General features: G+C 43.1%; 1 protein-coding gene across 3 annotated transcripts in view; it reads right to left on the reverse strand.

Moving 5' to 3' along the window:
* Positions 1-24946, reverse strand: part of CACNA1H (calcium voltage-gated channel subunit alpha1 H) — a 730623-nt gene that overhangs the window by 286400 nt on the left and 419277 nt on the right. For all 3 annotated transcript variants that reach the window (XM_073636413.1, XM_073636414.1, XM_073636411.1), the window contains exon 6: positions 17873-18032. In XM_073636413.1, the coding sequence (XP_073492514.1) occupies positions 17873-18032 (160 nt within the window). The remainder of the gene's footprint in view (positions 1-17872; positions 18033-24946) is intronic.

A 24946-nucleotide genomic window follows, 5' to 3' on the forward strand; every position in this document is an offset into this window, starting at 1 on the left:
CGGCTTGTTTATCTACTCCTCTGAACCTCCTGACTCTACGTACCGGTTTGCTTTGGACCCCTCCTGCCTGCTCCCTGCATCTGAACCCGGCTTGATTAACGGACTCCGCTTTCCTCTGTCTCCTGTACCTGGATTTGTTGAATCGGCTCTTGGACTGTCTTACTGTGTTTGACCCCCTGGCTTGGCTTCTGATTTTCTATTGGACTTCCATTGGTCCCCCTGTCTGGACCTTAAGCACATTGCCTCCAGTGACTTTGTTCTGTCAAGTTCCCAATACCAGCTTCTACTTCCAGGCAACCCGTGCTTCTGTGAGCACCGCATCCCTGTGTCATCTTCAGGGTTTTGCTGCACTCGGCCGCAAGGGGAGCCCTCTCAGCATCTCGGCCTCCTACTAAGACCATGACACATTGGTCCCGTTCTGTACTCTTATACACTTTTTTTGTGTGCTGCGATTTCATGGTTCACTTTTTTTATTCACTTTTCGGGTCCTAGTCCAGACCCATGTGTGCAACCCGGCCAGGAAGCTGTCATCTGCAATGGGCCAATCTTTTGTGCCCAAAGCATTCCCACACATATACAATGGGTGTTTATACACGTGGCTGTGGCAGTGGCGTTGCTATGGGGGTGCGGGGGGTGCGGCCCGCACTGGGTGATACCCGCCAGAGGGGTGACACCAGAGCCGCCACTAAACACTTTAGCTTGCAGCGGAGCAATGCGAGCAGGGCATTCAGCCGTGCAGGAGAGGCTCAGGCTGCCTATAACACTCCTCAGCTGTCACTCAGGGTCCGATCTCCAATATCTCCCGAGGCAGCCGGAGTAGGTGGGCGGAGCTGGGGGTGTGGCCGCCTCATTCACTCCTCCCAAAGACCCGTTCACGCTGATCCCACAGCTGAAGGAGATAGAGGTGAGGACACAGCAGCCCCTCCCACCCACCGGGGTCTTCATCTGCAAGCATGAGGTATGCTATAAGTTACTCCACAGCACCCTGTCACTACATAGAGTCCAAACCTGCCTTGTACCACCCCCAACCTGCCCTGTACCACCCCCAACCTGCCCTGTGCCATCCCAACCTGCCCTGTACCACCCCCAACCTGCCCTGTACCACCCCAACCTGCCCTGTACCACCCCCAACCTGCCCTGTGCCACTCCAACCTGCCCTGCGCCACCCCAACCTGTCCTGTGCTACCCCCAACCTGCCCTGTACCATCCCCAACCTGCCCTGTTCCACCCCAACCTGCCCTGTACCACCCCAAACTGCCACTATACTACCCTAACCTGCACTATACCATCCCAACCTGCCACTATACCACTCCAACCTACCCTAACCTGTCACTATACCACCCTATACTATCATTTACAGGGGCCAGTTTGGGGTGCGCCCCATGACTGTGCGCTGCCTGCAGGATGCTGGGCAGCTTAATCAGGAGGGGGGGTGACACCATGTTTTACCGCACCAGGTGACACCAACCCTAGTGACGCCACTGGGCTGTGGGGTGGGTAATGCCTGAATATTTAGCCCAGTAAAGATGACTACTTCCTCTTAGGCCTGCTCACATGAGCTCATCCCTAGTCAGACACGCCAAGGAAATGCTGGTAGATTAAATTGCTATGGGATAGGGATTTTGTAAGCAGCTTGAGAGCTACTGATTTAAATGTACCATTTATAAAGTGCTGCATTAATTGATGGTGCTATATAAATAGCTAAAATAAATGCATAACCTTTTCAGTCCATTGACTACTTTTACGTAATGCTTGCAGTTGCGCTAAGCACGTGGCTGGGTCTAATCCTGGTTGCCATGTAATCCAGTAGGACAGATAAATGTATGTGCAGATACAATGGTCCAGGAAGATTCATTAGGACAGGCTGTGTGGGAGGCCAGCAGGTCCGCAGAGTCATTGTCTGTCTCTATTATCTATAGAAATTCTGCTTTTAATTTACACATTTTACTCTTAACCCCTAAAGCTGAAATCCAAGACCACACAAATATTGTCTAAATATAAGAGTTATGTCTATTCTTCCTTGAATCTTGATGTTCTTTGTGTATTTCTTCCAGATCTGTGCCAGTGTGAGACTTTCCCCCTGTGCAGGAGCTTCCTTTAATAAAGACCGCTCACTGCTGATCTCTCTCCTCGTGCAGGGAGACTGGTCTTGTCTCCACCCCCTTCTGTAGTGTTGTGTAGGCAGCCTATAGAAGGTGGGCTTTGCTGGGCCCCTCCTACAGTTCTGCTCTATGTACAGCAAAGCGATTATCCACCACTGCTTTTACAAAGTAAAGTCTGCATTTTCAATGGCATTTGGTGCGCACAAAGGATTTATATTCTTTGTAGTTTTTCAAGAAAATCTTTTTTATGACATGCCTAATTATAGACCCAATGATGTCATCACTGGGTTCCTGCGCTCAGGGCCTGGGCAGGAGGGGTGGATGCCCTGGGCGCAGTGGGGATTTGGGAGGTTGTGTTAGGAAGAGGGATTTGGAGGGAGTATTAGTGCTAGGAGACGGGATTTGGAGGGGGGGGGGGGAGATTTATGCTTAGAAGGAACATTTTAGGGGTAGAAGATTTGCACTAGGAGGGGGGATTTGGGGAGGGAGGGGATTTGAGCTGGTAGGGGGGATTTTTACTGGAAGAGAGGGAGGGGGCCCTGTTTGGTATCTTCGCCCTGGACGCTAGATGACATTGTCCCGGCACTGCCTGGGCTTCTCTATATAGTGCAGGCAGATCACGAACAGTGGAAAGGGCTGGCAGGGTGCCTCAGTACTTCTCTCAAGGGCCCTCAGCCCTGATGCAGCAGTGGGCTGGCTCTTGGGACCAGTTGTACAAATATCAAAATACTCTGATTGTTGGAAGTCAGTCTGGAAGAGTGGGGCAGTTAGTATTTGCATGAAGACTGCCCTAGAAACACCCACATATGACGCTGAGCCCTCCTTGACTGAAACAACAGAACTCTAATGAATGAAAGGGGCGAGCAAGGGACAGTCATGCTGGGGAGGAAAGGACTAGATTAGCCTTTCTCAACCTTTTCAACACAGAGCAACCCTTGAAATAACTTTCCGATCACAGGGAACCCCTGCTAAATATGACTTTATCTACATGTAAGCAAATGCAGTCTACTTTATCCACCGCAGATGGCACCCTTCTGCAGCATCACTGTTGTTGGAGAGGAAGTCAAGAGGTACAGGGTTCCTCTATGGTTTTCTGGGTCACAAGGGAAGCTATGCTGCCGTCCCATGTGACCCTAGCAGCCACCTTGGGTCATGCAGAGTCTATTTAAGGCCCTGGCTTCCAGGTTTGGCACACATTTTCATGTTGGTAGAGTAGGGATAGATACCCACCTGTTAGGGACAGTACTAGCAGAAGGGAAAGGTTCCGACCGAGGAGGGAAAGTGTAGGGTTGCAACTCCTTTGCACATCATCCTGTTTGGGTACGAGATGGCCAAATCGCACTCTGCTCTCTTTACAGTCAGTCCGGCTGATACCCGCTCTCTTCACATTCATGGAAACTGTGAGTGCACCCAGTTGGGCAGCCTTCCCACAGGGTTTGTTGTTAACTGTTGCTGTGCTATTTCAATACAAACTTTCCATTGCACCTGACTGTGTGAATTATTGCCACCACAATTCACCCGACCTACACACAACTCATGAAACATTAGTGTGATGGTTAGTGGGAAGAATGCGCCTTGCACTTGTGGTCATTGGGAAGAATTACCTCCTTACAGATATCTAAAAAGATCAATGGTGTCAGTGGGAACTTATCTGACAGGCAGACATTGCTCAATGCTCAAGAAGCCCCTAGCAACTTCTGGGGGAACCCTAGGGTTCCATGGAACTCAGGTTGAGAAACCTTGGGCTAGATGTTACTGGATGCCCTACTGACAGAAATGAGGCAGCTTCTGTCAGACTTGCTGAAGCTTCTAATGAACATTGTGGGCAGCTCACAGTGTGCAGTGAAATCAGAGTAAGCAATTTCAGTACAGGAGAGGAAAACTGCAGGTGAGACTGGAGGTCAGGCCTAAAAATATACTGTAGATAAAGGTATAAAACCTTGACACATTACTGAGGTTCTAATCCTCCCCTAATTTATTTAAAAAGAAATTGCTATATATATACTTCAAAGCAGGCCAAATTTTGGCAAGGGAGATTAGTTTTTTCTGCCAAACAGACTTCCAAAAACCGAACACAGACACAAAAAGATCTTATTCATTACTGAATATTGATCTTCCCGGAGTTCTCTGGTCCCTATCACCAATCTCCAGAAAAATAGGTGACACAGAAAAATACAGGGGTCATACCGAAGAGAGGGCCATGAGGACTACGTCCAGGACCTGCAACAAAGAGTCCTGTCTCTGCTCATTGTCTGTCAAAATGAAAAAAGACAAACGAAAAAAAAAAAAAACTGACATACTGTATTAAAGGAAACAAAATAATTTCAAAGGAAAAGCTTTCAGAGTAAATTACAGGCAAGGTAAACGTGCTATGACCAAGGAGGGTGATTCACGGGCTCCTGTGCTCAAAAGGCACCAGAAATATGGATGTGATTGGAAGTGTGTATTTAACTCATGAAGGGCCATATGTTAACAACAGTGCTTGTGTCTGACAATATAGCAGCCTTTCTCAACCGTTTTACTATGAAGGAACCCTTGAAATAATTTGTGGGCCTCAGTTAAACTCCTTCTAACAATAATATACATCTACAGCTCATGGGACATTAGGTAGGAGACATAATAAAAGTATAAAGAATGCAGTGTATCTAACGTATTTGATTCCCAGCACAGATCATTTTCTTTAATCACCCCCCTCTACAACACAAAAATGTGACATTAATAATCATTGAAATTAAATGAAACACATAATACTAATAGCCTTGAAAGAAAAACAGGGAATGAAAATTGCTGTCTCACTTTTGGTGCTCAAAGGAGAAATGCTCCTTTACATTGGTGGGCATTGGAAAAGTACCCCTTTTATACTGTAAGTCAGAGGAAATATGCCTCTATGTATTGATGGCCAGTATAAAGATGTCCTCTTACTTTGTAATTTGGTGGTTAGTATAGTTTTCATTGTAACTGTTAGTAGGATAAGTGCCCTGTTACAATGGCCCTTTTACACTGGTGTTCAGTGGGAAAATCAGTGGCAATCCCTAAAGGAACCCTAGGTTCCACAGAACCCCCCCAGTTAAGCTGGTTTAGACTATAAGAGAAAGTCAAAAGCTTGATAAAGGGCTTCTATGACTCGGGAGTGGAGTTTGGGACTATATGGGTTTATGATGGTGTATTGCAATAGGGATAAGTGAGTTCTTGTTTTACTGAATGGCATATGCTCAGGCAAGAATTGTCAGCACAGGGTAAGGATCAGAGAGGGTAGCTACAGGACATTCTAAAAATGTTTGACTCCAATAAGAAACTGTGACCAAGAGGTCCCTTCAAACTAAATCTAGGTTGGCAAATTAGATGTCACAATAGCCCAAATCAGAGCAGCATTACCAATTTTTTTTAGCAGTGTGGTGGGTTCCCAGGGCAAAATTCAGGCAATGATGCATAAAAGTGTGTACTAGAGTGCCTAAGGTATCAGTTGCCCCAGCCTAACTCAGTATACAGAAAGTACTTAGAACTAAATATTAGTGGAAGCCCACTGGGTGTAGGGGGGTATTATCTTGACATTGCCACAATAAGTACAGTAGTGATTTGCCCTAGCCTATGTTAGGACCATAAAGCCATTGGGCTTTGGACGAATCATTAAACCATCCAGGATTCAGCCTTTTTAGGTTCAGTTTATTGAGAGGCTTTACAAAAAGAAGTGAACACATATCTGGTGGCTGGGAAAAGGAATGGCACCAGTAAACCAGTGTATCATGGTGCCATCCAGGTTATCTTAGGTAGGTTGGAATAGTCCATCACTTCAAAAATAACTTTTTTCACTAATTAGTACTAAGCCTAAGAAGGAACCAAACGTGTTCTAGTTGATTCACTACTTCTATTTGAGAGAACTTCAATGAACAATACCACTGATTGGTATTCAGGTTCTGTGTCATACACTTTCATCTACGTGGCAGTGGTCAGTGGCCTAGGTTAGTCAGTATAAATGGGAGTCTTTAAAGTAGAACTATGGGCAAACTTTTTTTTTCATTTTGGATAGAGTAAGGAAAGGTTATAACCCCTGTCAGATTTTTTTTTTTTGCCATCTCTTTCCCATAGCCAAACAGGAAGTGAGAGGAAATCTCTGCAAATTATAGGAATTTTGGGGACCCCCAGCTCACCAGAACTAGTGTCCACATTGGAAGATTTCCCATCTATTACTTTTCTGGAGACAACCCAAAATTTGGGGTTTTCTTTTTACTTTCACTGATAATGGTAAACAGGACAAATGGAGAGGGTGAATCTCCTTAATGGGGGCACAGACCGCAATAAAAATTGACAGGGGCTTTAATCCCTCTCCACTCTATCCAAAACTAAAAAAAAAAAGTTTTGCCTTTAGTTATACTTTAATGTCAAAAGTGGACATCCTGAGAGTCAACATCTGTTAGACTGCCATTGTTTAGGTGTTTAAGTATGTTCAGTACCTTCGTTGAGAGGGTAATGTACAATGAGGGGGTAATGTACAATGTGTCAGGAAGCCTTACATTATTTATTGGTGGCTATTTGTGTGTATTGGCCTACCATGTTCAATGGTTTGTTCTTCTCTTCTTTGCAAGTTGTAACATGACCAGATCCATTTGGATTTTCACCAGCTCCTGGGAAGACTGAACATCCGGCAATGACAAAGTTCCTTTTATTCAGCCCAAAGGTTTGCTTTAACATTGCTGGCACTAATTGTGAGCTAAGAGGCACTTAGAGGAGCAGCCACATACAGTTCCTACTCTATTAAAATTCTGCTGCATGTGTCTGTTCGTTCCATGGGGGGATCTCACAGAGAGTAATAATTAACCAAAATTCTACTCAAATGGGTTCTTACATAGAAAACTCAGTCCTCTTTTTAACCTTGAAGTTCTGATATCTTTAGCTCAGGGATGCAGGGGAGACAGCGCTCTCCTATTACGCCAAGCTCACCATATCTGCATTTATATTGTGCACTCTAGCTGGATGGTTTGACCTCTTCAAAATGTTTTCATTTTTCTAGCCATGTGAGAGGGATAGCAGAATTTAAATGACTTTCTAACTAAAAAAGTTTGCAAGGTCTCTCTGTAAATAGTCTGACAATCTGCACAAGACAATTTGGTCCCGATTGTCATAAATGGAAATCAGATGAAACCTCAGTTAGGGCATACATCGACCAATTATAATGTGTAATACTAACTCGTGAAATAACTTTTTTTATAGAAGAGTATCAGGTGCTGGAATGTACATTTTATTTCACTATCTGTCCCCTCTTAGCTTAGAGCAGGGATCTCAAAACGTTCTAAACAATGGGCCAGTTTACTACCCTTCAGACCTTAGGGGGTGCTGGACTGTGGCCAGTGGGAGTAGAAAAAGTCCAGACATCAGTGAAAGGAGAACTTGTCTCAGACTTGGTGGTCAATGAGAGTAAAAAAAATTGCATATTACATACGAAATAGTGCTCCACCATCATTGTCAGTGGGAGTAATGCCGCGTATAGAAGAAAATAAATTTCGCGCAATATTGAAAAATATATGAAATATAGTGTAGATAAATATATTGTGGAACACTGTTGTCTGTTAGGTGGTAGTATAAAAATCTCTCTTGTGTACTAAAATAATCGCTGCTTTTTAAAAAATGAGGCTTAAATAGCAGTAAATAGTGAAATACTCCTCATACCACCCTATATCTGACATGCATAAATAAATGATGACATATAGCATAAAGATATGTGCATAAAAATATGTGCATAAAAATATTTCCAGTGGTGAATCGTGTATGATCTTCTAAAATCCACAATCAAAAACTGTGCAATAAAACATATGTGCAACCTTTAAAAAAATATTATTATATATACAATCCAATTTGTGTGAAAAAAGTCCGTTTTGTTGCTACAATATTTGTAGATCTTCTAGTGCCAAAGTGATTTAGAAAATAAAATAGATGAATAAACAAGTACGTGAATAAAAAATTAAAAAATTAAAAAATAACTGTGAATAGTTCTTCTGATATTAGAAAAAATAAATAGTGAAAGTCTATCTTTCTGCTGTTGATGTCTCTCAGTAAGGTCTCTCAGAACTCTCACCTTGAATTAGTAGTAATCAGGCATTCTGTAATATGTCTTTAAGGTGTGGGGATAGTTTCTGGTAGCTTTCTCTTTCAGTTTCTCTCCTCCAACGTTCCCTCTCTGCTGCTCCGCTCTAGTGAACTCAGTGTGGGGGAAAAATGGGGAGGGGGGAGAAGAAAGAGGCTCCACTAGTGCATTAAACTTTTAGAGTCAAAGGGGGAAAATTTATTAGCTGTTACTCTTACATTTCTCATAATAAAAACAGGCAAAGTGAATGAAAAAACGATCTGGCGTTCTCAGCGCCCTCTCACTTGTGCTTCAGATTCAGTGTATTGCTCCAGCCAATCCCTACGCGTTACGACACCGTCACGTGTCTTCATGAAGACACGTGACGGTGTCGTAACGCGTAGGGATTGGCTGGAGCAATACACTGAATCTGAAGCACAAGTGAGAGGGCGCTGAGAACGCCAGATCGTTTTTTCATTCACTTTGCCTGTTTTTATTATGAGAAATGTAAGAGTAACAGCTAATAAATTTTCCCCCTTTGACTCTAAAAGTTTAATGCACTAGTGGAGCCTCTTTCTTCTCCCCCCTCCCCATTTTTCCCCCACACTGAGTTCACTAGAGCGGAGCAGCAGAGAGGGAACGTTGGAGGAGAGAAACTGAAAGAGAAAGCTACCAGAAACTATCCCCACACCTTAAAGACATATTACAGAATGCCTGATTACTACTAATTCAAGGTGAGAGTTCTGAGAGACCTTACTGAGAGACATCAGCAGCAGAAAGATAGACTTTCACTATTTATTTTTTCTAATATCAGAAGAACTATTCACAGTTATTTTTTAATTTTTTAATTTTTTATTCACGTACTTGTTTATTCATCTATTTTATTTTCTAAATCACTTTGGCACTAGAAGATCTACAAATATTGTAGCAACAAAACGGACTTTTTTCACACAAATTGGATTGTATATATAATAATATTTTTTTAAAGGTTGCACATATGTTTTATTGCACAGTTTTTGATTGTGGATTTTAGAAGATCATACACGATTCACCACTGGAAATATTTTTATGCACATATTTTTATGCACATATCTTTATGCTATATGTCATCATTTATTTATGCATGTCAGATATAGGGTGGTATGAGGAGTATTTCACTATTTACTGCTATTTAAGCCTCATTTTTTAAAAAGCAGCGATTATTTTAGTACACAAGAGAGATTTTTATACTACCACCTAACAGACAACAGTGTTCCACAATATATTTATCTACACTATATTTCATATATTTTTCAATATTGCGCGAAATTTATTTTCTTCTATTCAGTCATTAAGTGTTTGGTGTGGACACCCATATTTTGCGGCAATATTATTATTTATTAATTATTTTACACAGCACTATATTTCACTTGATCACTTTACCATTGAAAATCCGCCAGCGCGAAGGACAATTTTATATTTATATAGTAATGCCGCGTACACACAGTCAGACTTTTCGTCTACAAAAGTCTGACAGCCTGTCCGACAGACTTTCGACTGACTTTTGGTGGACTTTTGGTGGACTTGCGGCAGACTTTCTTACGAACGGACTTGCCTACATACGATCACACAAAAGTCCGATGGATTCGTACGTTATGACGTACACTGCACTAAAATAAGGAAGTTGATAGCCAGTAGCCAATAGCTGCCCTAGCGTGGGTTTTTGTCCGTCGGACTAGCACACAGACGAGCGGATTTCTGGGTCCGGCGTAGTTACGACGTAAAGATTTGAAGCATGTTTCAAATCTAAAGCCCGTCAGATTTGAGGCTGGAAAAGTCCGCTGAAAGTCCGGGGAAGCCCACACACGATCGGATTGTCAGCCAGCTTTAGTCCGTCGGCATCCGTCGGACTTTTGTAGACGAAAAGTCCGACCGTGTGTACGCGGCATAAGAGTTCCTCATCTTTGGTGTCAGAGGGAGGAATAGTGCCTCATTGTTTTGTCAGTGGGAGGAATAGTGCCCCATCAATGGTGTCAGTGTAGGAATAGTGCCCCATCTTTATTATCAGTGGGAGGAATAGTGACCCATCATTAGTGCAAGGGCAAGAGTAGTGCCCCATCTAGGGTGTCAATGGAAAGAATAGCTCTGGGTTCAGGAAGCTATATCTTTTCTTTGCATCCTTTGTATATGTACATCCACGTTTATGTGCAATATTTCTAATGTGTTCTATAAATAAACATTTTATATTTTTCTAACATTGTTCGTTCATGTGGTAGTGCCTTCAAAGTCCCACCCCTAGAGGGCTCTCTTTGTTTCTTGTTATTCTTGGGATGTGGCACACCTCTTGAGTTATCCTTATCAGAAACCCTTTTCATGGAAAGAATAGTGCCCCATCTTTGGTGTCAGTGGAAAAATAGTGCCCCATGGAAGGTGCCAGTGGAAGGAATAGCACCCCATCTTTGGTGTCAGTGGAAGGAATTTTGCCCTATGGTTGGCATCAGTGGGAGGAAGAGTGCCAGATAAAGGCGGGCAAAGGGCCAAATCCATCCTGTCAGACCATGTGTGAGATCCACTGACTAGGGGAGACTGTCCATGATGTCTATCCCAGGAGGCTGCAAGCTGGAGGAACAAGAAGAACAAGCACAACATCATCCTTACCTAGCTGGGGAATGCGGTAGTAGGAGCAAGTACCTGTATGAAAAATGTACTTGTTACCCAAAAAGAACTTTAAAAGGGTAAAAGAGAGGGGGAGAGTTAGAATAATGGCATTTATTGATTGTGAGTGATTAGTATATGGATTATGAGGTTACAAAGACAAAACCATCAACCAGCAAGAGAAAATCTTCTCCAATACACAGCGAAAAAAACAAATAACCGAGTACCTCTAGTCACCACATACAACCCAGCACTTGAAGGGATCAAAAAGATAATCAAAGATTTACAACCCATTATAACAGAGGATGTAACTCTGAAAGGAATATTCCAACAACCCCCATTATTGGCTTTCAGACAACCACCCAACCTCAGACACAAACTAATCAGCAGGAAACTTCACTCTGATTATCAAGTCACAAATAATGGAAGCAAACCCTGCAATAAAAAACGCTGCAGACTATGCAACCAGATTAATCTATCCAAAAGTGTTACACACACAAATGGGACCTTCAATATCATGGGATCTTACAACTGTACCTCCAGTAATGTTGTGTATCTCATCCAATGCAAAAGGCGCAGCAAAGGAACTTATGTTGGTGTAGCGCTGGTAGATTTGCAATCTACCGCATGTTAGGTAAATTTAGTAACTTGTTCGTTAGGAAGGTTAATTTTGCCTCTGTTCCAGCTTGGCTGACGTTGTGTGTGTTTCCGTGCTGACCGGTGGGTGTCGCTGTTATCACTGGTTAGTGTTGGAAGGGCAACGTGTTGAAGCGTATGGATGCTCTTCTGCCCCGGAGACAACTCGGGGGAGGTGGTCCTCCGAGTTGCATTCTGGGTGAGGGTATTTATGGGACAGACGCTATATTTTGGGGTTCGTTTTACAGCCACCTGCTGGCCCTCCTGGCCGACAGGTATGCATTAAGGAGCTACCTCGTGGGCCTCTGTTAGGCCCACGATACTATGGCGCAGGGGTGGGTCCAGAGGCTTGTCTGGGGCCTACCACTGCGGCCGAGGAATGGTCCTGAGCTGTCGGTCCTGTGTGACGAAGCTGGACAACCGAGGAGATCCCAAGGGAGGACCCGTCTTGGAGGGATCACGCAGCATGCTGGTCTATAGAGGGGCCTGGTGACTCGGTTGGAAGACGTATCCGAAAGTAACTATACAGCATAGTGTTGCCGGGTTGGCTTAAAGGTTCAGGCACTGTGGCTGACATTCATTACAGAAAATCTGATACATCCTGTGGCAGAGGATCGTACGGATTTTGTTCCCAAGCAAGTCTGTGGCAGAGACTTTGATTCGTGCTGCATACTGGCTACTAGGCTGGTGAGAGAGGCCTATCCAGACGAGCAAGGAGTGTGTCCCACGAGGGGAGCGCATTCCATACAATATCTGAATTCTACCCGAACGTTTGTTAAAAGAACCCTACAAGAAGATGTTTGAGTTTCTTCTGCAGTTTCCTTTCTGCCTCTTTCCTGCTATTTCCTAAGTCAAGTGTTTAATAAAGCATTGAAAACGTACTCCAGTGTTGGTGCATGTGTCGTCCAGAGGTAAACTCAACGGAACCCTAGACCCGGTGCTGGTGAAACAGAGGGAAGCAGAGTGAAGGTAACAAGCCCGCTTAAACCAGCAGCTCCACCGAGAGTTATTGCTACGTTGGTGAAACAGGACAGAAGTTGCAAGCGAGGTTGAATTTGCACAGACATACCATCAAAGAACATAAAGAAGACAGTTTCTGCACACCTGTGGGACATCATTTCTCACAACCGGACCACACTATAGAAGACCTCGATGTTTTAGTTCTTAAAGGGAATTTCAGAACTATCCAGGAAAGGAAAACATTTGAACTAAGAATGATACTTCTTTTTGACACGAAAAATAATGGCCTTAATTTAGATATTGGTTTCCTTACACATTATGCTAAAGTTTTACGACCCCCTCTGTGACTAGTATCCCCCTTCCATTCTATAGCTCTCCCTCTGTCTTATCTCACTAACTCTGCTGCTATCTTTATTACCATTGATTTGTATGTGTTTGTTTTTCTCTTTTGTTTTTTTGTTTTTTTTTTCTTTAACATTCTGCTTAAAAATTTGTGAATCAGTACTGCTGCTTGGACCTTGAAGAAGAAACATACCCCAAAAGCTTGTCCTGAAAAATTGTATGTTAGTGCAAATAAAAAAAGTATCACGGACAGTACTCAATTTTCTCTGATTATGAGGGACAAAGCAATGCATTCTCAAGGTTTAACTATTAAAGTTTACATAGTCTTCAAAAAAAGCTAAGTGGGCATTCTCTACTCCTTTAGTTATTCAGCCCCAGTAAATGCAACTGTCACCATGTGCAAGAATCTGACATCCAATCAATAATAAAGCCTACTGTGCAGACCATTAAAGGACATTACATACATTTTATCTGTTTCTTCCTTTCTACCACTTTACTCCTGAGAATCGAGAAAGTCACTGGAGAAGTCCCAGAGATAAAGAAGACATTATGCTGACCTCTGAATGTTTTGATTAGCTACTAATGCAATTATAATAATCCCCTATTAATAATACTTGATATGCCTGTCTACCGTCACTCCAGCCGGAGCCTGAAATTCCTCACATTTCACTTGGCTTTGGAAAGGTTTGACCTTCCTACTTTGCGTGGAAGGGCCATATATGGGATCAGCATTTGCAGACATTGTTGACCTTTTTACCTGTTCTTGCCCCACTCTCCTCTCCTTATCAGAAGAAAGTCCCATTAAGACACATGACAGGCTGCCTAGTAGCAGGGACAGATAACAACGTACAGGCCCTTTTCATATAATCTCCTTAATGGCCTTGCAGAAGAGCTCTAGTTGAGAATGGATTAGCTCCTCCAGCAGGTTGGTTTAAGTGGATTAATTGTAATGATTAATGTATAACAAGCAGCTCCTTTTCTTTTGTAACAGCTGAAGGTGAAAGTGCGCTATTTATGTGTCATTGTAAAATGTTGGCTCTGCCATGCTTAACGGTGAACCGCACAGTTGATGGCAGCGACCTTGTGGCAGTTAATCCTCTTGAGAAGCAGAAGCCTATCAATGGAGGAGTTGTTTTTAGAAGATCGACAAGGATCAAAATGTCCAGGGAAAGGCAGGCTACTCTTTGATTATTATACCATATTTCTTTCAAAAAGCCAGTGAGTGAATGAATGATAAATTCACTATTAATTACACATGGCATACTCTCATTTCTGAAAGAATAGTGCACTTTTGCCACAGCTTAGCTTACTAAAAGTATGCAAAAAAATCAAGCAAGTTTGCAAATATATTTGTTGCCTTTCTTTTGCTGTTCCCCGGAGCTCTTTTGGGATCTTCAACAGTCAGATAGCTTAGTTTCCACCTGAAATCTAATAGGGTTTGCAAACTTCTTCATACAAGCGTACGCATATGTACAGTATATCCCTAGATGAAAAAGGTTGCAGGCGTCTGTCTCCCAATAATACAAATCTTCTAACCTAGCTGGTTTTTCATTGAATGTGGTAAAACTGTGGTCTTTTTTCCCAACAAATAGTGCAGTTGTTGTATAAGCCTGATTGAATGGCAAACATTGAGCAGTCAGTGTCTAGCGATCGAGTCACTGGAGCCCAAACATCTACTCTTTGGTACTTGTTGTACAGCCATTAGACCTCAGAAGTCAGTAGGGGGAACACTGATTTGTAAACAGGCTGTAATGGCAGTCTCATTTAATATGTTCCCAGTCTCTGAAAGTCTCCTGCAGCAAATCTCCGGTATTCAACCACAGTCATATCATGTTCACAATCTCTGACCATCTCCTGTGATATATGATCAGTATATGACCATCTACTGTAGTATATCTATAGTCTTTGACCATCTGCTGTGATATACTGTATCTTCAGTGTATGACCATCTACTGTAGCATATCCCTAGTCTCTGACCATCTACTGTGATATATCTTCATTGAATAACCATCTGCTCTAGTGTATATATATATATATATATATATATATATATATATATATACAACAATACAATAACAATATATATAGTGATATATTTTCAGTCTGGGAACATTTGCTGTAGTATATCTATAGTCTCTGACATCTACCGTGATATATCTTCAGTCTATGAGCATCTACTGGAGTACAGCTTTAGCTTCCGACCATATACAGTGATGTATCTTCTGTCTATGAACATCCACTGTAGTATATCTATAGTTTCTGACATCTACCGTGATATATCTTCAGTCTATGAGCATCTACTGGAGTATAGCTTTAGCTTCTGACCATCTACTGTGATGTACCTTCAGTCTATGACCATCTACTGTAGTATATCTATAGTCTCTGACCATCTACTGTGATGTATCTTCAATCTATGAACATCCACTGTAGTATATCTATAGTCTCTGACCATCTTCTGTGATATTTCTTCAGTCCATGAGCATCTACTGTAGTATATCTACAGTCTCTGACTATTTACTGTAGTAAATCTTTAGTCTCTTATAGCATTGCATATACTGAATATTATGTGCAGGGCCTTGGTGACGTGAAAGGTTGCAGTTGAGTGAGGCCTGCTAAACTTACTAAGCTGAGCAACTTTGATCTATGGGTACTGAAACATTGCTTTGATAATATATTATTATTTACTGTTTCCCACAGAAGGGGTATCAGTTGAGACTGTTTGCAAACCCTTGAAAATGTAAGAGATTCTGCATTTAGTGTTACATATACATAATTTCTGTTGAGAAGGTGAGAAAAAACAATACTTGGCTCTTCCAATGATAAAGTCCTGCTAAAACCAAACCATCAGGGACCAGTGGGAAAATGCTGCTTACATTGATGGTCAGTAGGAAGAATAGCCCCCTTTCAGTGGAGATCAGAATGCCAGTCATACAGAGCGCTAAAAAAAAAATCACTGGTGTCATGATGTACTGCTGGCATTGCCTAATAGTTTTGGCCCTGAAGCTATTCAGGGACCATCTGATGTGAGTCCAGTCAGCCACTACTTAAATAACTCCTTGCAACCTGTGGAGGAAACCTAGGATTCCAATGAACCCTGACTGAGAATGGTTGGAGTAGAATAATTATCCTCACAAGGCATTACATACTCAACATCCCATTCCATGAGTCTAATGTTTTGAATCAACACATGTTTGGCGCATTACAGCTGACTATTCACTGCAACAGAAGGCACAAATAGCTGCCAGCTTGTTAAAATTAATTTTAAGAGATGCTTTGATGTTGATCCTGTGCATCAAAGCTCATAATGTAAGAGTATTGCTGTTGAGGAACGCTATTTCACTGTCAACTTTGCCCCTTCTACTAATTTGTAATGTAAATACTTTATGCTGCAAGCTGCAGTGAAAACAAATGCTGTCCTCAACAAATTTTGTCTTATAGAGCACCTGTCATTACACTGAAGACCCCCCAAACCTAAATCCATTGAAAAGCTGGCACTTTCCAATGCTTTTACCAGCTGCCGTTGTGGCCTACTCAAAGGTCTTTGGAAAAATTAAACTTTCTGGTGGTTTATACTTACACTCTGCTAGCCCTTCACCCCTAGAAGTAGTAATTATTAAAGCCAAACTGAAGTTTCACACGTTTTTGTTCTTTATACCCTATGTTATGATACCACTCCAGTGCTCTATGCTGGCAGAACTGATTAATGGCCACATCTCTCAACACAGGTGTAGAATAATCTTAGTTGCTAGGTGATTTAAATTTAGTTGGCTCCTTTGAAGGCAGAGGAGAAGGAGTTAATTTGTGAGTTTCGCTGTTCAGTGTTCTAAAGGCTGAAGCTCTGTTACCTCCCCCTGGCTTCTAGAACTTGCTAGATAGTTCTGGAACATAGAGGGTGAAGAAACAGAGCCAAACAGCTTGAATATTTATGGAGTTTCCACCATAACTGAGGAGGCGAGGTCCAGAAGGTAGGGAAATAGGCCATAAATGTTCAGGAGTCTGGCAGTGGGGAAGAAGAATCCAGGGTCCAGTTGCTTGAAGGGAACCCCTGTGCTTGGGGGGCCTGGGCAGAAGGAAAGCCAGGAGAGAGAGCGAGAGGAAGGGAGAAAGAGCAGCTGGAAGTCTCACATCCTTTACCAGCCTCAGCTAAGCTGAAGCCTTCCTGAACCAGGATCAAGCCCTGTATAGCAGTGTGCCTATGCAATAGCCTCTTGGACCTCAGGAATGACTATAGGGCCTAAGTAACTTTCATTCCACTTAAGCCTATGTAGAGAGGACAGTAAGGCTGCAACACATTACATGTGGGGACACAACATAAGGGGATAGCTTAGTGCCAATGCAAAGCAGCCAAAATCTACCCAATATCTCTAGCTTGGGACAGCAGTTACCAGGTGCTTTGGCATTTCCTGCAAGGAGCAGCACCTGCACCTCCAGTTTGGAACTTTTTTTGTTCCTGTTATTGCAGCTGAACCATCAATCCCACGGGTGGACAGCACTTTTGAAAGTAAGTTATTAGCAGGCAGAGACAAAGCAAGTCATCAAGAGTGCATTGACGTTTTACAGTTTGGGCATCCCATGCATCTCTATTCCCTATCCAAGTTATACCTTACATAGACAAAAAAAACACAAAACCAACACCCCTAAACTGTTTATTGAGCCTGTGTAAATTCCTGTTGCCTGGCTGTGTGGGGAAAAGACCCAGCAATCCAGAAGCTCCTACGAGAGTGAGCACTACACAAGTGTCCCCACCCAGGCTGGTATTGCAGAGAAGGGGCATTTCTGACCAGGTCTGTTAGATTACCTTGTGCACTGGGCAATGTGGCCACACTTTATTGCCAGTTTGACTGCACAGTCTACTTCAGACTTCCTGCATATCAACAGCTATATCAGGAAACTGGAGGTAAGAGTATGATGAAGAAGGTTGTTAATACAATGTGCATGTGGTGGAATATATACTAATTTGACTTCAATCACGTTTTAAGAACTGGAATTTGGAAGGTAGAAAAAGGACTACTTTACAGTAAGAAATTTGTAAGAGTAAAACTGTCAAAAACGAGGCATTGTCCCTGCAGCAGACAGTTTTACAATTCCTGAAAAAAAATGTAATTTTATCATCATTAGCAGAATGTTAACTAGTACTTACATTTGGAATCCTTGGTCCATGAAACACCTGTTCCGGAGTAACCCAGCCCAGAGCTGGACGCCAACGATCCCGAAGATGAAAAACACAAAGAAACACAAGAGAAGGACGTTGCCTAACATAGGCAGTGTATCTAACAGCAAAGTCACCAGTATTCTCATACCTGCAGAGAGAGAAACACCACAAATTAATCCAAGATTTTAGACAATGATATCAACTAATTGACACAGACACAACTCCTAGCTCCAGCCAAAATGTTTTATCTCAATTTGGAAAGAGCGGGATACGTTTAGAGCTTTTGGTAGGTTTTATTGCCGTCTGCATCCCAAATTGTGATGTCACTATGATGTTTAACCTGGGTTCCTCCTTCACAAAGCACAGTGATTGGCTAGACAACTTTCCAGAGGAAGTTCCCATGAATGGAATGACATGGGAAATTAATACTTTGCAAAACAAGACCGTGTAATTGCAGCATAAATAGAGGCTCACATACACAGCACCAGCTCCCAGTGGCTCCCAACTGAACATTCATTTTAAATCATTAAAATAATGGGGCATCAAAATAAAAGCTGTTGTAATTTATTTTATTATTCCTCCACAATCCTTTTATTATTCCTCCACAATCTTGTCCATGATGCTCTTAACAAACCATTGTTTTTGACAATACCTTGTCTTTGTCTTAATGGGCCTGTTTTTTATACTGGCTATGACAGTCTTATTACTGTTTGTATGATATTGCACTCTCTTATAATCCTACACAGTGAACTGCCTTTGCTGAAATTCTGTTTGCCTTACTTGTGCATAATAATGCTATAAATAAAGGAATTACAAAAAAATAAATAAAAGCTGTTTAGTATCTTACTGTTATTTTTCTTTCTAAACCAGCTACAGTCTAAACAGAAAAGCCTAACCCAGGCTTTCTCAACTTTTTAACCCTAGAGGAACCCCAAAAATAATTTTCAGGTCTCGAGGAACCCTTATTAAAACCAATTCATCAGGGGTCAATAGGAACGATGCCCCTTATACTGGTGGTCAATAGGAAGAATGTTCCCCTTAAAGTGGTGCTCAGAATGCCACCCTTAAAGACAGCTAAAAAGATAGTTTGTGTCATGCTGCTGGCTTTGCTAAGTGATGGTGAACCTTGAACTCTGTAGGCACCATCAAAAAGGTGGTTCATCAGCCACGGCTCAAGGAACCCCTAGCAACCTCTGGAGGAACCCCAGGGTTCCACGGAACCCTTGTTGAGAATGGCTGGCCTAACCCTGTCAGCAGCTGCAGAGAAAGATCCTTGCTCTCTGTGGGGAAGTAGTGGTCTCTCTGCAGAGGTCTGACACGCCCCCTGCTGAATCTGACCTATAGCAAAGCTCACGCTCCCTGCTAATTGAAGAGCTCTGGGTCTAACTCGGCAGGGGATGTGTCAGACCTCTGCAGGGAGACAACTGCACACAGAGAACAAGGGTCATTCAGGTGACAGGCTTTTCTGTTCCCATTGTGGCTACTTTTTAGGAAAAAAAACTGTAAGACTTTGCACAACTTTTGTTTTGATACACCTGGAATGTTATTAGTCTGGGCGTCTGGTTTATAAGGTAAGATATAAGCAAATATGAATTGCAGTCCTCATGCCAGCTTCATACATTACTTTTTAAAGTCAGAAACAAAATGGGGGGGGACACTGGCAAATTACTTCTTCATTCTTAGGGTCGTATTATCCCAAAAGTAGACCAATGTACATGAAAAGGGACTTAACATGGCAGCCCATATTGCCTTTTGGTTCGCTTTGTGGGCCATAAAAAACAGCCTCATACACATGGGAATAGTATTCTCTGTGGTTCTCAACCATTTGGCCATGGCGTCCCTCCTCTCAGGTCTCCATCCAGCAGCAGATCCCCTAACCTTCCACAGTGCTCCAACCTTCCACACTGACCCTGGCCCCCTGGGAGCCCTCCACAGTGCCCTCCAGCTGTCTGCATGCCCCCTAGCTTGCTGCATATCCACCAGCCCTACAAAATGTGTCCAGTTTCCAACAGAATCCCACAGTGCTCCCAACCTCCTACAGTGCGCAACAGCCCCCCCCCCCCACAGTGCCCTCCAGTCTCCCACAGTGCCCCTGCGAAATTCCTTGCCTCTGGAGAGACCCGAAACTGCCTCCCAGCCCTCACAATTGCCCACAGCTCCCTTCAGAAACCTTTTCTACTACAAGGCCACCAAGTCTGCTGCAGAATCCTCTGACCCCTTTAGGAATCCTTATCCCCCCCAAAATGACACTCAGCCCCATCCAGAGCAACCCAGCTGTAATTAATAATATTATATTAGATTCTGGTACTTTTATTGTGTGAGTATTATCCTTTTTTTTTCTTACTGTTGGGCCATGGAATGTTTTGGAAGTTTTTACTGGGCCCTGGTCTCAGAGAACCATTGGTAAACACACAAGTTTTGTTACACTTGCTCACATCTTAGCCTTTTGCCATTATTACAATACATACAGGTATACTAGACCATACAAGTAACTTATAACAGCTGTCATTTCTATACTGGTCCTGTGGTAAAGAATAAAGTACGTGAAACGCGTTAACCGTTGAATGGGATAAAATTTATAATTCTGAAATTGAAATGATCTCATATGTAATGTATGTACTGTAATTGTTTTTTTAATAAAAGATTTTGGCTTTTATTACTATGCAATAATAATCATTTATGTTTTTTATTGTTTGTATATAGTAGTTGTATTGGGTGTTACATTCTTTTTTTTTTCTGTATTATAGGCTTTTTTTTGTACTTTTAGAAATATCGCAACTAATAAAAGTTACAGAAAAGTGTTGTTTCCATTACCTCTTGAAATAGATCTCATTCACGCACATATCTATATATGTAAAACACAAAAGAATCGTATTTATAAACTGCTAAAACTTCTGACCACTCACTGCGCTTTCAACATTGAAACATTTTTTGCATTCATAAGACACGTTTGTTGGCAGGATTCATCTGTGCGAAGGCGGGCCAATTTAAGTCCAAGACTATAGCCGGATTCCCCCTTTTTTCATACATACACCCTTCTGTGTGCAGACAGATTTGAGGATACAGAAATGATTTTCCCTGGAGTTGTGCACCATGACAACCAAGCCGAGAACGCTAGAGGACAAATGGCCCTGCTCCGATGAAGGAATTGTCTGTAATCTCAACCCAGAATTAACATGATATGAGCCGTGCTAAGCCTGAACACCCACATGCGTGTACACCAGGCCAAAATACCTTCCATCAACCAACTATCAAAATTAATATCGGAGATTATGTAACTGCGGGAAAAACTCAGCGGTCATAACACGCCGTCTATAAATAAACAAAAGGTTGTACAGGAGTCAGGTTATCCATGGTATATGTGAACTGAAAGGCAAATACACCGTCGGTATTATCAAAGTGTTTGTAAAAGTAACAGTTTTTGTTACCCCTGGCAACAAAGATACAATTTTCCTTATCTGTCTTATGTTATATTCTTTATTTGCAATGGGAAAGCAGCTAATGTGCCGTCTAAATCAAGAAACCCACTTACATTATGTTTTGCTCCCAATGCTGCCAACCAGGCTGCGAGACAAGACAGCTTCCACCGAGAAATGTTTCAGAGGCTGATACTGCACATTGGGCTGATCCTTTTTTTCCTAAATCAGGATTGTGTAGCTATGTCTTACTGGAGAAGAGATTCCATACGAAGGCCAGGTCCCAATTTTTAACAAGCTGAACTGTGCGGGGGGGCTAAGAGTGCTGTCTTGGGGGACAGAGCTGTACTCAAGGGGAGTGAGCTGTACTTGAGGGGAGAGAGCTGTATTCGATTGACGGGGGAGAGCTGTACTGAGGGAGACAGCTGTACTCAAGGGGGTGAGCTGTACTAGGGGAAAAAGCTGTATATGAGGGGAGAGAGCTGTTTTTGAGGGGGCAAAGCTGTCCTGGGGGAGAGAGCTGTACTCGAGATGAGAGAGCTGTATTCGAGGGACGAAAGCTGTTCTGGGGCAGAGTGCTGTACTGGAGGGGGTAAGCTGTACTGGGGGAGAGAGCTGTACTCTAGGTGAGAGAGCTGTATTCGAGGGAGGAAAGCTTTACACAGGGAGAGTGCTGTACTGGGGTGGGGGGTGTAAGCTGTACTAGGGGAAAAAGCTGTACATGAGGGGCGAGAACTGTATTTGAGGGGGGAAAGCTGTCCTGGGGAAGAGAGAGCTGTACTCGAGATGAGAGAGCTTTATTCGAGGGAGGAAAGCTGTACTGGGGGAGAGTGCTGTACTGGAGGGGGTAAGCTGTACTGGGGGAGAGACTTGTATTTGAGGCGAGAGAGCTGTATTTGAGGGAGGAAAGCTGTACTGGGGGAGAGTGTTGTACTGGAGGGGGTAAGCTGTACTGGGGGAGAGAGCTGCACTGGGGGGATTGAGCTGTACTGGAGGAGACAGCTGTACTCAAGGGGAAAACCTGTGCTGCTAGAGGAAACTCTATGACTCCTGTGCTCTTTGTGATACGCACACAAGTTTAAGTCCCTCTCATTGTTGGTGCAATTTTGCCAAATGCACTATTTTCCATGGTACGCTGTTCACGATACCTATTTTTTTTTCCTTTGGGTCCACCCCTGGAAAAAAATATCTACAGCCCTGGATGTTCTAGATAAGGCCAAGGGACCACCCACAGTAAAAAATGCAGCCTTTTTCAACTTTTTCATAATCCCCCTGAAACTGTATGTATTATGTAGTCCTTACAGTGCTGGGGGGGGAATAGGCACTGCAATGGCCCGACTTTGTCCAGCTCCTGGAGTTGGACTGTAAAGCTGATCTCCAGGCAATCTCCCTGCCCCAATTTTTCCTCAATAAAGTTTTCTCCGCCTGCCTTTATCTAATCACCCAAATACATATGTAGGAGAAAAAAAAAGGGCCTACTAGTCCCAAGCAATGACCTGGATCTGTGGTCGTGTCACATATTGGGGATTATTTACTAAAACTGGAGAGTGCAAAATCTGGTGCAGCTCTGCGTAGAAACCAATCAGCTTCCACGTTTTTTTGTCAAAGCTTGAACAAGTTGAAGTTAGAAGCTGATTGTCTAGCATGCACAGCTGCACCAAATTTTGCACTCTCCAATTTTAGTAAATCAACGCAATTGAGCCATGGGTCTTTTTTCCTCTGGGTGGGAGAGTCCTGCTATGATACCCTGTTTGCTCCTTGGTGATGTGGACACTTCCTATAGGCTGTGCAATGACAAGGGGGGAGGGGGTTAAGACTGGTGTAATGACATCACAAATAAAGGCAGCAACAAGACCAGTTAGTGGCAGGCCTGAGCTGCAGTACTGGATCTCTGGTCATCACTCAAGGAAGAGATGCTGCGTTAGATCATGTGATTGATTAAACTATTTGGTTTGAAGGGATTAAAAAAAAAAACTAGGAAATGTTGACCATAGGAGGGGGGAATGGAAGGGAAGGGGGAAGATTTAGATTTTGCCCAGAGATGATCTTAAAGATTCAACATGCTGCTCGATGTCAAATACCTGAGGATCTTTTGTCATAGATATAAAGCACATTCGCCTTCCCCATGCTCCTTGAGTCCCGTCCATTGCATATCTGGATATCCAGACCCAAGTCTCAGTAACATTCACCGTATTTAGAACACAGGGAGTATTTTAAAACTCACCTCTTGGAGAGGCAAGTGTTTGCACGGGATTTGGGGTGTAGCTAGGGGGATGTAAATCAACCTAATAACCTTGTCTTTGTCACCACTGGAGGGCACCACCTGAGATATAATTCCCTTCCTGCCTCTTGATACAAGTGGCTGGTGTCTCCCTTTACAAGCTCGGAGTTATATAACACAATGTCGTAAAGAGACAAAGTGACACTTTAACAATGTCAGGGCTTTCACAAGCCATGCGTGTCAGCAAATCAGCTTTATATTGTCTCGCTGAGCTGTTACAAAGTCATGTTTTGTGAAGGATAACATAAATGGCATTCTCTCCTAAGTAAAGGGTAGCTTCACCTTTTGGGCAAATAAACATAATAAATCAAAACTAATATAGGAACATATCACTTATTTACACTCTTAAAAAGTTTTATTGCTGCACTAAGTCAAGCTTGCTGCAGGCTGAATTATGGCTTTAAAGATGTGTTCTCAATGTATTAGAATTTGTTAAAATAATCAATGTCTCAATGGAGAGTTTTCCTGCCTGTGTTGGCACTGATAAATCACATTAAAAAGTCATGTGGATGGTTTGCTACACTCATTGACAAGCTCTGCAATGACCGGTCTCGAGGAAATCTTACTAAAAGCAATTAATTAAGGATTATTGGCGAAAAAATACCTCTTACATTGGTAATCAGTAGAAAGAATGCAACCCTTACAGGCAGCTGAAAAGATAATTGATGTTATGCAGTTGGCTCTACCAAGTGGCCAGTGGCGGCCCGTCCATAGAGGACGCAGGGGATGCCCCCCCTTTCCATGCTTCCTATGGATTCCAATGCGCCATAGTCCGGTGCCCTGATATATAGTGTTTTTTTGAAGCACCTGATTAGAACCAGAGGCTCTAATAGGCTTCAAAAAAGGGTGGGCTCGGGGCGCAGAACACTGCGCCCTGGTTCCCATCCTGTGCATTAAAGTTCCTTCAATCAGGAAACAGGTCGTGAGACCTGTTTCCTGTTAGGCCAAAGGGTCTAGCCCTTTGGATGCCTAGCGCTTAGGAGGAACAGAGAGGAGACACGCAGCAGAGGAAGCCACAGGAGGAGCAGACATCGGAGCAGCTGCCCGCTACCCCAGGAGAGAACACCACAGACCGCCAGCCATAGATCGAGTAGGTGCCTGACCGCCGGCCGCCTGGGGGGAGGGGGTTGTCAGCGCCACGCCGCCAGCCTCACGAAGGGGGAGTGGTGTTAGTGTGACGGGCCGCCCGGGGGGGGGGGTTCTTGTTTGAGGCCCCAGAAAAGAAAAACCCATGAGCCGCCACTGCAAGTTTGGCTGGAGGAATCCCAGGGTTTCATGGAACCACTGAAGTTTTTGGCATGCAGGAGGAGACAGCCTGTTTGGGTGACATCTAGACAATATTGGGGAGTGGGACCATGGAGCACT

The sequence above is a fragment of the Aquarana catesbeiana genome, linkage group LG06 (genome assembly GCF_042186555.1).
Source record: "Aquarana catesbeiana isolate 2022-GZ linkage group LG06, ASM4218655v1, whole genome shotgun sequence".
NCBI classification, from domain to species: Eukaryota; Metazoa; Chordata; class Amphibia; order Anura; family Ranidae; genus Aquarana; species Aquarana catesbeiana.